Source organism: Haemaphysalis longicornis, unplaced genomic scaffold (genome assembly GCF_048455015.1).
Source record: "Haemaphysalis longicornis isolate Haplotype H1 unplaced genomic scaffold, Haemaphysalis longicornis Haplotype H1 scaffold_6, whole genome shotgun sequence".
Taxonomy (NCBI): Eukaryota; Metazoa; Arthropoda; class Arachnida; order Ixodida; family Ixodidae; genus Haemaphysalis; species Haemaphysalis longicornis.
This window is the reverse complement of record NW_027526407.1, coordinates 109,602,731-109,616,305: the sequence shown is the minus strand read 5'-3', so window position 1 is coordinate 109,616,305 and position 13,575 is coordinate 109,602,731. Positions and strand designations below refer to the sequence as shown.

Sequence of the window (13,575 nt, the reverse complement as noted above, 5' to 3'; positions counted from 1 at the left end):
GATTTAAAGGTCGGAGCTTCATGGCTCAATGCGCCCTGCTAGCTGTACTTTGAAATCGGACGGTTCGGGTAAGAATTTTGCCTTGCACAGACAATAAGATGCCTACGACTGGGCAGCGAAAAGTACACGGACGTGTGTGCCCGCCAGAATAAAGTCAAAGTGTTCGAGGTGTTCACTCGTAAAAGGAAGAGCAGAAATGGAAGAAGCGTCAGCCCAAACAGAAGCGCGGATGTGTACAAAAGCAATAAAAAGCTGCGATCGCGCAGTCGCCGCCTCAAGCTCCAGCTGGTCGAGTAGCTGCCAATCCCCCCGGGGATGAACAGCCACTGGCTGCATGGAACGAAGACGTACATCGATATCACTTGTTCAGTTTTGATGGCTTTTAGGGCGACCAGTTCAGCGGGGTCTTTCACTTCTAAGCACCCGCTCATCACCCTTTGCAAGTTTTTGCGTGCATGAATTAAGAGGGGATGGAGAGGAGGGGGAAAGCGCAGCTAAAGGTTTTATGCCCTTACTGATGAGATGCCTGTTGTATCGGCGTTAAGTTTAAACGGGGTTATCAAACGGCGCAATGCGACCGGCCAGGTCTACTCAGAGTTTTAGTGGATAGGGTAGGTGGGTTAGACAATCAGTAAGTTGTTTACGTTGCGGGACACAAAAAGACAACTCTACGTTAGTCTGCAACTCTACGTTAGACACGAGCTTTACCCCAGGGTAAAGCTCGTGTCTCTCCAAATCTTAGTCATGCAATTGGCCATGGAGTATGCTCACTTGTAAATTAAAAAAACAAACGCGTTTTGTCTCATACACTCCGTGAAAGGCGTGCAGCTTCGCAGGTAATCCGTTTTCCGTAAGTGTGAGCGCCCAAATTTGTTGATTCTTTTCTACCTCAATTATTTCGAACGTACTTGAGTAGTCCCGTTACAGCGCAAGTTTTATTGGCACTACATTTTAGGAGTTAAGTTTTAGGAGTTACAGTTGTCAGCAGGGCATTGTAGTACTGCTCCTTTTGCACCGTTCATTCCGCGGCTACACGGGCTGGTACCATGACTGAACAGCTGGAAGTTCGAGCATGGGTGCGAAGTAGGTTCGTAGGAACATACCGCACATTAAAATATAGTAATATTCGGGAAGTGGGGAGCTGTGCGGATCAAAATGATTTGTTTTGTTGCGATTGCTGTAATATCTACACGCACATCGTGAAATTCACTGCCGTAACAAAATAATTGTTCTGGCGTCCCAGGAGGATCACAGTGCTTTCGGAAATCAAATATGTCTTCGAGATTGCACCCTGAGAGATTTAAAAGCTGCGGTGGAGTGTCACCTTAATCTCCAGAACACACATTCGGCGTTGAAGGAGCGTTTTCTCATTTGCCACTCCTAAGATTTCTCCAGTACTCAGAATTCTTGCTTTGCATGACTGACCAATTATGCTTTCCAGATATATTTTCATTACGACCACTAATTGTGAGGACAGATGCTTTTTTGTTACTTTGTAAGCTTTTATTGTCAGTAAACGTGCGTAGGTTAATGGCTTAGGAAACGTTTCGGTTGGAGGGGTGGGAACCACCTTTCTGTGCCCCCATTTTAGTGGGCCGAGCAATGAGCTTACAAAAATTGAGATACACCCTACGCCACGGCTAAAATATGAGGGAACGAGTAGTGCATGGTCAACTAGGAATACTCTAATAACATGCAAAGTCACAGACCCCTCTGCCTAATAAACATACAAGGAGCCTATCGGCTGGTATTTTACCTGGGCTATGAAAGCCAACTTTGCAGGCTTGTTCCCTACACCTTTGCACATCGTCCCTGCTGGTTACAGCTTAAGTGGGGGCCCGTAGATCGTGGTGTTTCTCCTCACCGTCACCATGAATAGTGTAGAAGTGACAACTGGGCTAGTTAATGTTGCATTTGGAACATCGTGATGGTAGCGCACTTACGCGCGTACACACAGAAAAGCGTCTCTTTTTTAGTGTCCCTGTGTGAGTGGGCTACCATCTAGATGTTCCAAACTATTACTACTCCCGGTGCTTCGTGCAGGGTTTATAATGAACTGAGCTCCCTTCGCAGCAAAATATGCATTTAGTCCATTGAACTTTATTTCCGGCATACCCTAATCGCTTTGACGCTTTCAGCTTTGACGCTTTCAGCCTTTGTTGTACTGAGTGGGTGAATGAACAACCTGAATAGGGCGATTAGGATTGTGTTGTCCTATCTCTGTAAAGCGCATTCCACCTTAGATGAAATAATCGGCTCTCGGTTAAGTGAATTCAAGTGGCGAATGTACATCTCCTATCGTTTTCTCGTTTTCTCGCCAACACTGCACACACCTGCCCAGTATGTCGTGCATTTTCTTGCTCTTTCGCCGTTAGGGTATTCACGGTTAACCCTTCAAGTGTCTATTAGGTGACCAGCAAGTAGATATCTTCGGACATACAGTCGCTGCTCCTTGTGTATGAGCTCATACAGATATTGCATCCACCTTCAAAGAATTCCTAGTCCGGCGCGGGAGAGTATACGTTTGCAGCACTATCGGGAAGGCTCCTACCTTTGCCGCTTATTCAGATTTCAAATATAGCCCACGTGCAAAAATATCTTCCCAATTCCACGATCTAGTTCTCGTACGTCTTACGTAAAGGACTTTTTCCCAGATTTACCACCAGATGTATTGTGCAATATCCACCCACTTTAGCAATTCAGCTTCAACCAAAATTTGCACAGACGCGGGTGGTGAGGTTACAAAGTCAATAGGCACGAGGAAGAGGGAGAGAGGATTGATACTTTATCTCAGTCAGGTCTGCTTTCCTTCACAACAAAACTATTCTATTAAACAAGGGGAACACCTCCAAATTCTATACCCTGCGAGCCACAACCGTCGATATTTGCAGAGGAAACCATTAGCTGTAGTTGCGGCCCATGTTGCGTTATGCAGAGATTCTTTGCAAACACCCATCTTTTATATAAGAATACTACTAATGGGTCGTCTGACACTATGATCCAATTAACGGGGATGAAGAATGCTTGCTTCGTCACACCGTTGACCGGACTGCGTCTGCTGAGTGCGAAAGAGTCACGCGGACTGTGTCTGTCGGAATTGTTGGACACTGCAGATCACAGGTGGCTTCATCCTTTGTTTCAGTTGATCATCAAACGTCTCAGCCTCAAACGACCAGAATCTTAAATAAATTAGTTTATATTACGCAAAGATGTCTTGTTTAGCGTAAACTTCCGCGCGGAAGTCTCGAATTGTTTTTTTCTGTACCACAGCACCTTCGCTCACCATAATTCCTGCTGACTTAAAGACGTGCTGAAAGATTGTCACTTTGGAGTCTCTTGGACGCACGATTGTTGCCAAGGGCGCAGTCACTTTTGTGCCCTCTGCTACTCTGTACGACCGTACGCCACAGCGGGTGACGTTTGCCGGTTCTAATGATGACTCGTACATTTTCAGCAGACCCTTTGACCTACTAAAGGTTCCACCAAAACCTCCTTAAGGTGTAAGATTGGACCTTTATGGTGGTTGTACCTTTCGGAAACAGCTCTTTTGCTATCGATGGTACGACGCTCTGCGACGTTACAGCAAACGTTCCAGAATTGGTGACAGGGACTTCGCCAACCGCTTATGATGTTGCCGAGGAGCACGGGTTAATGTCGCACACCAGAAGCATGCGCGGGGAGCATTAAAAGGAGGGAATTGTGGTGAAATCCTCTGGAAACACTGAACGGAAAAGGGTAGAGCTAAAATTACTTCTCTGAGTGGTTTGTAGTAGCTCAGGAGTTCCCGTTTCTTACGCGAGCAGCTGATGTCGCTAAGCATTGCCTGTCGCGTAACAGTACGTTAGTCCACTGAAGCAAGTTCTTGATACAATCGTCACTACCTTCGGCGCCCCGAACTCTGCGTCCTTGACGTATGTATTTAGTGGGAGCAAATTAGGCCGATTTAAAAGCACAAAAATAACCTGGCAACATTATACAGAATTTCCTAAACACCCATTGCTTGATGTTTTTTGCCTCCAGGTTAACAGTAGGAAGGTAAATATGAATGTGGTTGTAAGAAGTACATAGAAAGTATTTTGCAGTAAATATTTCTCGAATAAAGTGCATAGTGCTGACCGTATTTTTGTCATTTCGAGAGATGTGTGTAATTTTTATTTTGAGCGTAACTCCTAGCGTTACACCTCCTTACATTTCGAAGGAGCGAGCTATTCGGCGTTGCTACTCTACATGGTAAAAGCTGCAGTTCTCATCTCCATGTGGGAGGAGGAATGCCGTTTACAAAAAAGTGGAACCCTCCCGTTGATGGCACTTTTGGCTTTGGCAATTGGTTGTCTTTTGTCGTTTGATTAGTGAATAAAAACGGCCTTTTTAAACTTGGTGTTTGAATTATTATCCTTTTTGCGATGTTAAGCTTTTGTTTCATATTGTGGTATATAATTACAAATATCACAAATTGATTATTGATTTTAGTTTCGGAAATTATGTTGATGCCTTCATTATTTTCTCATTAAAACTCTTTATTTCGACTAGACAAAGCCCCCTACTTCTGCCGATGAATGGCATCGGTACCTCTGACACAATATTTTGCGTGTGCACAGGCGTGTGTGAGTGGTTATTTGAACCGCCCATAATACCCTACGCAGTAGTGGTTCTCTAGCGTTATGGGCTCCGATTTCAGACCTCAGCGACAAGAAAACCCTGCGTCGAGTCCTAAAAAAGGCATGATTTAAAAGTTGAAGGTGCACTCATCTATTTTATTTCGAGCAGGCTTTTGTATATATTTGGTAGGTATTTCGGCCACACAGTGCATTGAACACACCAAAACAAGCCGGAGTGTAGTAAGGGCCTTGACGATTTCCCTTCATTCGAATCTCACAAATGATCCACCTTTCATATTTCCCTGAAAAAAAAAACGGTTTTGCACATGAGATGTAATTTGACACCCTACCTACTTAAATAATAAACCGCACCAAATAAGTACTTATATTAAATAAAACTTAGCATTCGCTACTCCCGCAACTTCGCAAAGGTGATGTCTTCCCAGGGTAGAGATTTTTTACGTTGAAGAGGTAGTATTACAATTCACTAAAACACCGTAGAGAGCTAAGGTCGTGTCGGTTTTCCCCCTAACATTCGTACAATTACTAGAGTTTTAGGTGCTTAAAATTTGTTGAAATTTCTGATAATGCAGAAAAACATTCGATGTCTCTTTAAGTGTTATTTTCGTGTGAGTTTGCGACGTCATATTATCGTCAGAAATATATTCTGCGAGATACGTTCTTCTCCCTCATCAAAAGAAAGAGAGAGGCACCGACACATTCGAGGCCACTGCGGCCGCAATAGCTACGTTTAGGAGCCGGCTTCTTCCCGGCCGACGTTATAAGACCACTACAGCCTTCGTTTAACTTGCGCGCTCTCCAAAAAGGCGTAAATTTCTACCTTTTATAACGTCGCCGCATACCAGCTCTGCCTCGCACTTTTTCGTCGCAATAGCTCAGCCGACCCTATATATATAAAAAAAGACTTTTCGCCTTCTTTAGAATTTTGTTATTTTAAAAGTATCGGTGTCTGCTGAAGTCCACAGGGCGATCCGAACCCACCAAAACAGTGCCAAGTGCGACTAATCAGCAAAAATGTAGGGCTAATTATTGGGCTCTTTGCGACAACTAATTACCTGTGCCTAAGCCTGAGCACTGCTGTGGCCTACGGAGTAAAGCTAGGCTAGATGACGTTTTTCAAAAGCGTGTAGACAAAATCTTTCTAAAACGTTGGCTAATAACCGCTCGAAATATCAATGTCCTTACGTCATTCTACCTCTTCTTGCGTAGGAATGTGCCCAAGATATGGCGGTTTACTCAGGGCATATTTCTGAGATTTTAGCATATTCAGAGCATGCTATTGTAAAAATGCCCAGGGCTAGTCTGACTTCGGTCGCACAAAATTGAATCCTTTTCGCTGAGAACTTCCCTCGGTGGCCTCCATGCGTAGATATACTTTCGGGTGTGCACGTTACTCACAGACCATACTCCTCAAATGCAAAATTGGTATACCCGGTACAACTTAGCACCGCGACGGAAGTTACTCCGCGCGGCCTAAATAGTGCGTAAATGGGAATATTTTGAACATAGCCGGAACCTTTTCCGTGGTTTTTACTTAATATTCCAATAAATTACTTATAAATTATTTATATTAATTATAATATTATATGTAATGAGAAATATATTATTATAATAATTACTTATAAAATACTTATAAATAAAAAACGCGGGGGCCTGTTGGCATTCGCATCCGTCGCTTGACGGAGTGATGCCCTACATGAGCTATTGCTGTTATTATCTTGTTGCTGAGCACAGGAGATGAATAATACAAATTGAAATTAAAGAAAAGAGGGTGTATGTATCTGCAAGGCGTTGCTCAGCCGTCAATGCTGCGGTCAATTTAGGGCAAGAGGCCTCCTCCTTAGACCGTATAGCTTTCCTTCTACGGAGGCGCCTGCATGCTTAAACGTAAAGCAATAGAGCTCAGCGAAAAATTTGTGATGTCTCCTCACATATATTCAGACTGAAGTTATTCTGACGCTGTTTCCAATGGCAAAACACTTTAGCATGTGGCGACTGCCTTTTATTTTTAGAATATGCGGGGTGCGAGAGGGAAAGCAAGAACAATAGGGGTTACCTTTAGCGGTCCTGTTTTCAGACATCTGTTGGCTGCCCTTGTTACATGCATGGTTACGTATTTGCTGCCGCGATTCACACAGACCGTCAATACTTTTTGTAATCGATCGCAAGTGAATATGTGAAGTGAACTAAACAGAACCTGGCTTCAATCGTAGGTGATGGTCTCGTGGAATTTTTGCCAGGCAAAGAATTACCAATGCTATTTTTTCATTAACTAGCTTCAATTTGGTGAAGAAGATAAAGCTTGGGAAGTTTAGGTAGGATCCCGTGATACAGAAATCGCAGAGGGCGCTATACTACTACTTTTATTCATATGCTTCCTTCTCATCCTTGTCACATCCTTGGTTTATGCGCTGCTTTTCATTACACGGGGTTGAAAGGCACACTGAGTAGTCAGCGGCGTCTTAATTTAAGCTTTTAAATCACAATTGCTGACAAATATTTTTGATAAGGTGGAAAAAGTCCGACAGGTTATATGGACAGGTTTTCTTACCCTTTAGGTAAAGATTACTTTGTTTAGACCCATAATTGCACAATTATTACACCCATCAATCCAAAATTTACATTCCTCAAGGACACGATAAGGCCTCTGTTCCTGAACCAAAAAGGCGCTCGAACACTAAATGGAAGAGGATTTCCTATCGCCGAAAATTTCTCTTAGCTACCAGAATATAAAACACAACAGTACAAATTTTTCAAATATGCCAGAATATACCAAGTTGGGCATCTGGGTCCTGCAGCTGCGGCGCGATGCTCAGAAAGTGGAGCAACATGTTTTCATGGAATGCAGCCTTAATGGAATCTACAAAAAAACCGGGCTCGAGCCGGCACAGCCACGATAGTGTGTGACAGCTCGTGTGAAGCAGAATGAAATGATGGTGACTGACGTCGTCTGCCACAATGGTGGTGAGGTGGAAGTGACGACAGTCTCCCCCGCCGACAGATGGCGCCAGGTCGCTTCCACAGTGTAGAGTATATCGGCACGGAACTGTTGACGCAGGACTAACGTACTATGCTGGACCTGATGATGCTATTGTGTTAACCGATGAAATTTTGAATAGTTGTCTTGGACGCTCAGTTCTACCGAGCAGCTTACTGTCTTTCTTGGATAAGTGATAAGTGTGCGTTTTTCTTGGTTCCAGATGAAAGTTCTAAGAATCAACGCTATAGCATTAACAGAGCACTTTCTCCGCTATCGGTGTTTATAGGGTCGGACTTGTTGCACCTTAGAAACAGTGCTCAGCATTTTGAAAGCCAGGCTCACCTCGTGGAGTTCGGAGCGGCAGGGGTTCAAGACCAAGGAAGTTCATTGTAAACGCAAACTTTTGTTTGGAGGTGTCGAATCTCCAGTAAAGGCGGCATTGTTCAGCCTGCTTTTTGGGTTTTTCTGCGCGAAGAGTTTTGCGTTTCAACTTTTGTTCTGGTGTTCTGGGTGTGGAGGCCCAACATTTCCTCTTGACACTTCATGCCGGGCTCGTTAGGGTGAATGCTGGGTTTTGCTTTCTTCGTTTTGCGTTTGTGTCTTTTAGACTCAATTGGTTTTATAAACGTTCGCTCACAAAGGTTTCTTGTTTTCTTTGACTCTTCAAGGGAGTGCCTGAGATTCTGGGGCTTGGACGACAAGGTCATGAAGCGAGGCCTAGCACTCTTATGGTTCCGGAAGGCGAACAGAAGGTTTTTTTCGGCAACGTCATTCTTTGTTCTAAGGTGGCAACTACAACAGGCTCGTTGCTGGCCCGTTTACAAAAGTTCGTTCACGCTTCTTCGACGACGTCTGTTTCCTTGTTCTGTATCGGTTCTTTATTAGTGTCGGCTCCTATGTGCGGTTCGTGCGTACATATCGACTATTGCGTAGCTTGGTCTGCCAGTGGGCAGCGGATTCCGCCGGGTTGAAAGTGGTGCTTCAAAGTCGCCGTCATGAGGACCGGGGTCCAAGTAGCTCCAAAGGGCATCCGAGTCATTTTTCATGCGCGGAAGTCGGGAAGTGGACGGTCTGCTTATGGGGATGTCCACTTGTCTTTCATGTGCAGTTTTGTTCGGAATTCGGCAGCACCAAATCGCTGCTAGTCACTCGTCTGTCTTGGGTCTTGACTCCAATGCTTTCAACGTCCAAGAAAGGAGAGAAAAGTTTTGTGACAACTCCATCTTCGTTTGAGCAGCGCAGAACAACAGCACTGGCCCACTGAATGACGTCGGCTGCAGCAGGCAGTGGACCTTGAATAGTCCATCCTAGTTTGGTCACTACAGCCTTTGGTGACTAGTTTAGTACCTAAAGCCAAAACAACTGAAGCATTATGAAGGAGGCAGTTCAAGATAGGATGGTCCGATAAATGTCTGGTTATTAGGAATACTACTGAAGCATAACCGAACAATGTGCTCTCCCAAGCGAAACTACTGAAGCATTATGAATGAGGCCGTTCAAAATTGGACAGTCCAATAAATGTCTGGTAACTGCAATTACTACTGAAGAATAATCCAACCTTAAGAGCAATATTACTTTAAGCACTAACCACTTGCCGCGACATTTTTAAGCTGCTTTAATAAATGCTTTAACATCACCCAATTAAACACATTTCTGTTGAAGGACGCACATATCCACCAAACAGATTATTCAACCGACCTAATTTCTTGCGCATGTACGGGTAGACAAATTCTTTTAAGACATGCTAATTGTTTCGGGCCATCAGGTTGCGTAACGCTCTTCCCCATAAACTGGCGTGTCACAGCGATTCACGTTTTTACTGTAACAAAATACGCTTTTATTTCAAGTGATAACTTTGTGTTTCCATATTTGTACTTGTATGTATCTGGCATATTTAGCGCCCTGACACGAATAATCAATGGTTTTGATTTGTGGGGTTCATTTTTTGCGGTTCATTTTATTTGGTTTTACCCCATCTGAAAACTGTTCGGAATTTCTGCAAGCCCTCTAATGACATCGGCTGTTAATTATGCCCGCCCTTGTTGCCATTTTTTGTGACAGTTACTGTACACTTTTCAAACTTCTCTGCTACTGTGAAATGCTTCTTTTCGGTGTTCCGTCAAGAAGTGTGAAGCTCGCTCATATTTAGTTTTTAATGCTACGCCAGTTACGTTAGCGCCAGCTTTAGTTACGATTTTCACACATTGCGTATTGTACTCGCTAAAACGTGTGGTTGTGCCTTGTTAACCACCCTACTGAACGCCCTATACAAAGTCCTGTAAGGTACTCCAAATAATAAAAATAAACAGCCACAGTGTAGAGTTATGAAAGGCCAATTTAAGAACAAAGGGTTTCGCACACAAGGCACTGCACAAAATTTTCTTGTGGCAGCCCTGTAGAAGCCTAAACGCACAATCAAATACGAAGCTTTGCATGTGGAAAACAAATATGGCGCTTTTTTCCGTATGTTCAAAAGGGTTTCAGGACTGATCACACCGGCATGTTCAATAACATAAAGTCGCATTTGATATGAATTGTCGGCATTACGAAGGTGTTTTTCTAACAAGGGACGATCGCGTTATTGAAAAAGTTTAAAAGTGCAAAAAAAGAAACAATTCACAAAAAATAATAAAAGATCACAAATAAGAAAATAGTTAACTTACAATGCTTATATTCCTGGGAGAGTGGGGCATCGTTAAAAGTCAGAAAGACGCCACACAACTGCTGGTCGTCTTCGTAGACCACTTGCTCTGTAAATTCATTTTGCCGTGCTGCAACAGAACAAAATGGCGTCATGTGAAGAACCAAATTAGCGGAGCCTTTTTCTGAACACAAGTGTGCCATGTTTCCGTGAAGCACCCGTGGCGTCAGTTCATAAGTTTATCGGAAGATAAAGCCTTTTCAAAAAGAGCAAGGGATTGGGCCGTGCGGGCTACAGTGATGGGCCGCAATGGCGGTGTGCGGGGTCTACACAAAAGTATTTTGAGGCGTATAAAGAGGACTGAAAAGCAACAAGCCTCAGCCTACACCACTAACCAATAACAGGCTTAATCCAAGTGGTAAATTAAATAAAATGGCTTGAGCAAGAGGTAACTTTATCGCCAGATGGCAAAAAGGTAAAAATACACAGCAGGCACGCACAACTATACAGCGCAGCCGTTAGTTTTCATTACCACTGCAATGGTCCGTAAATCGGAAGTAACGCGTGCACACCGTCACTGAAAAATAGGATTTCTTTAGGTTTGAGATCTTTCCAGGCGTTTGCCCGTCCTCGAAGAGTGATTAAATTTTCAGGAATAGAGGAAACCACGTTAGCAAAAAAGCACAATCAACCATCCAGTAGAACAAGTTTTGCGTAAAAGAAAAGCCACTTCTTGACTTCAACATCTCTAGATTTGTTATACCAAACACGTGTTCTAGGGTCACATTTTTTGCAGGAATATATTGAGTTTCATAGATACCCGACACGCCCTTTAAGTTTTGCTACTATCATTTCCCAGCGCAAGCTTTTTCTTACAAAGATCATCGCAATTCAAACTATACAGTCAGCAGCGCGTAAACCGTAATGTTTGTGGAAAACTCGCATTCAAACGAAACAATACTTTCCAAACATCTACTCAACGTTTGCTTTGAGAAGTTGAGAATAGCGTATAGTAATGTTATTTTCAGATTTATTTAGGACAACGTATTTAAACTGCGCGCCTGCAGCTACAATTGCCAAAATAAACTGGCGAAGTAAAAAGGTATTTTTCCCAATTCGGAAGGACATTTTTGAATATACATTACCTGACCCACTTATTTGCATAATTGTAGGTCCATAAGGATATGATGTTGAAAAGCGTCCCGAGTCGGTGTCTACAAACGTGCCTTTCAGCATTTGTTGCCTTTGTGGAAGAAAAAAACAGACCTTAAAAGTTTTCTGCACATCACTACTGCAACATAATAAATTACAGGAAACTTACCCTAGCCCGGATACGTTTCTGGTGAACATCACCTCTTTGTATACCTCGTAAAGCGGGTGGTCCACTTTGCAGAAGGTGTTAGGAGCTGTTCCAACGTATGTCCATATGTACCGAGTGAAATTATAAAACTGCAAAAAAGGAACATCTGCTATTACTACAAATGATTGTGATATTTTGCAAACTAGCATAGAATGCTCAAAACAATTTTTTTAATATTTTGTTTGCTCTTTGGACTGCAAAAAAGGCGTAACGCCTACGATTTTGACATTCTAGAAAGGCGTTTTCTTGTCTACGTCCTTTTAACTTTATCGTTGCGAAAACTTCGACAATGTTGAGAGTGCTTTACGGGTTACAACGTAGAATTATCGATTGTCGCGAAAGTTTTGAAAAATCGCAGGTGATGCGCGTACTCTGAAGAGCCTAACCGCTTTTCTTGAAAAACATGGTAATACCAGGATTTTTACGTACTTCTGGAAGTAACAAGCTTGCCCGGTTCCTTCTGTTTTTTTGTAGTTTAGTGTAGTTTTCTTCCTCAAAGAGAAGTTATATAATATATATAATAATATATTATATATATTCCGCAAATACATTGTTTTGAACAAAAAAATGTTTCAGTTTAATATTTTGAGCCGTTTAAAAGCTTCGAGAGATATAGATGTCGATAAGAATTTGCTGGAAAATGCGAAGCGAATTTTCCAAATATTGGACGCCCCCTAATCTGAAGCAAGCAAATCTTTACCAGTTTTTTCTGCCGAACATTTCAGGGGTCTTACTGTCTGGGCACAGCACGCCTTCTGTGAAGTTGCTTATGTAGCGGTGAAATATCGTAAAAACCTCATAAATATCGGTAGAGCTATCGTAAAGCTGATGGCCTCAAAAATGTTCGCCGACTATTTTGAGATTTTGTTTTGGAAATTTTAGCTTTGGTCACCACATAGTATACAATGACGGGCTAGAAAAACGGCACAAAAAATTGAAAATTGCACAGAAGTGTGTACGAATGGTCAGTTCGTAACGTAAAGCATTCGCAAATACCTCCCGCAGGTCCACGATAGGAAAGAAGTCGTATCCAGCTAGTGCATCGTGAGGGAAAACAGTGACAGCGAAAAAGATTCGTACTATCATTGAAAGCTTCATGTTTGTGACAAGGAAAGCGTTTGTCCAAGACAGCTTATACCTCTTCAGCCTCACAAAATAAAAAGATCCAAGTCGTCCTTGTGAACCTAACAAAAGCGCCGTTTTCGAACTGAGTCTGCGTCAAGCCATTGCCTACGCTGCAGCAGACACCGAATTACTGCGCTTATGTGGCCTTCCATGGTGGGGTAAGGCCACATTCACTTCTCCAGAACAAGACATGAAATGGACTGGTAGCAGCGGCTGGTCTATAAAATGGTACAGAAGAATGCTCTTACGGCACGTAAATATGACTAAAAAAATATCATTTGGGATTATAGCGAAAACGCCTTTACACAGCAGTATTCAGTGTGGAAGGCGTGCGTGCTACCAAAACTCACAAAGAAGCCACTCAACCTCGTAGCGTGGACTGTTGTATGTATAGTTGGTCACCCAAAAAGGTTTTGAGAAAATATAGCAATAAATTTATAGACAAATACTCGAAGCGGCAAGACCTACATGAACACTTCGTTCAAATAAAACTACAATGAGTAACCCAGACGGTAATCGAGTCCCACATTCGTGGTTTTTTTAGCCACAGCCTGCCAAGAAAACTGCTTACTTTTTGTGAGAAGTGAACAAATTGTTTACATAATACGATTACTGACTACATTAGCCGCAGCCCAAAGTACAACCCTGCTATGCACAGGCCTCTTCAAAATTATATAAAGAACGTACAAATGTGCCACATGGAGTACGAAACATTACCAATATGACTATTTAGAGCACAAAAATCTCACGCATTGAAATTGGAAGAGCGAGGCACGGGTAAATAGCACTGTTGGGAAACTGTTTTATTGGCAATTATATATATATATTAGGACTTACGTGTTGCTATAGT

General features: G+C 42.8%; 1 protein-coding gene across 1 annotated transcript; it reads right to left on the bottom strand.

The window, feature by feature from the left end:
- Positions 1-4,743: 4,743 nt before the first annotated feature.
- Positions 4,744-12,739, bottom strand: LOC144141874 (uncharacterized). Its single transcript, XM_077673351.1, has 5 exons — positions 12,597-12,739; positions 11,562-11,689; positions 11,386-11,483; positions 10,263-10,370; positions 4,744-4,900 (listed from the first exon to the last, which is right to left on the bottom strand). The coding sequence occupies exons 1-5, from the start codon at positions 12,696-12,698 to the stop codon at positions 4,755-4,757; spliced, it is 582 nt and encodes a 193-aa protein (XP_077529477.1). The 5' UTR covers positions 12,699-12,739; the 3' UTR covers positions 4,744-4,754.
- Positions 12,740-13,575: the final 836 nt, after the last annotated feature.

Coding starts and splice junctions, on each gene's coding strand:
- LOC144141874 (XM_077673351.1), bottom strand. CDS start 12,698: ATGAAGCTTTCAATGATAGTACGAATCTTTTTCGCTGTCACTGTTTTC. Junction 11,690..12,596: donor CTATCGTGGACCTGCGGGAG/GTATTTGCGAAT, acceptor CCTTTTTTGCAG/TTTTATAATTTCACTCGGTA. Junction 10,371..11,385: donor TATGCAAATAAGTGGGTCAG/GTAATGTATATT, acceptor GTTCTGTTGCAG/CACGGCAAAATGAATTTACA.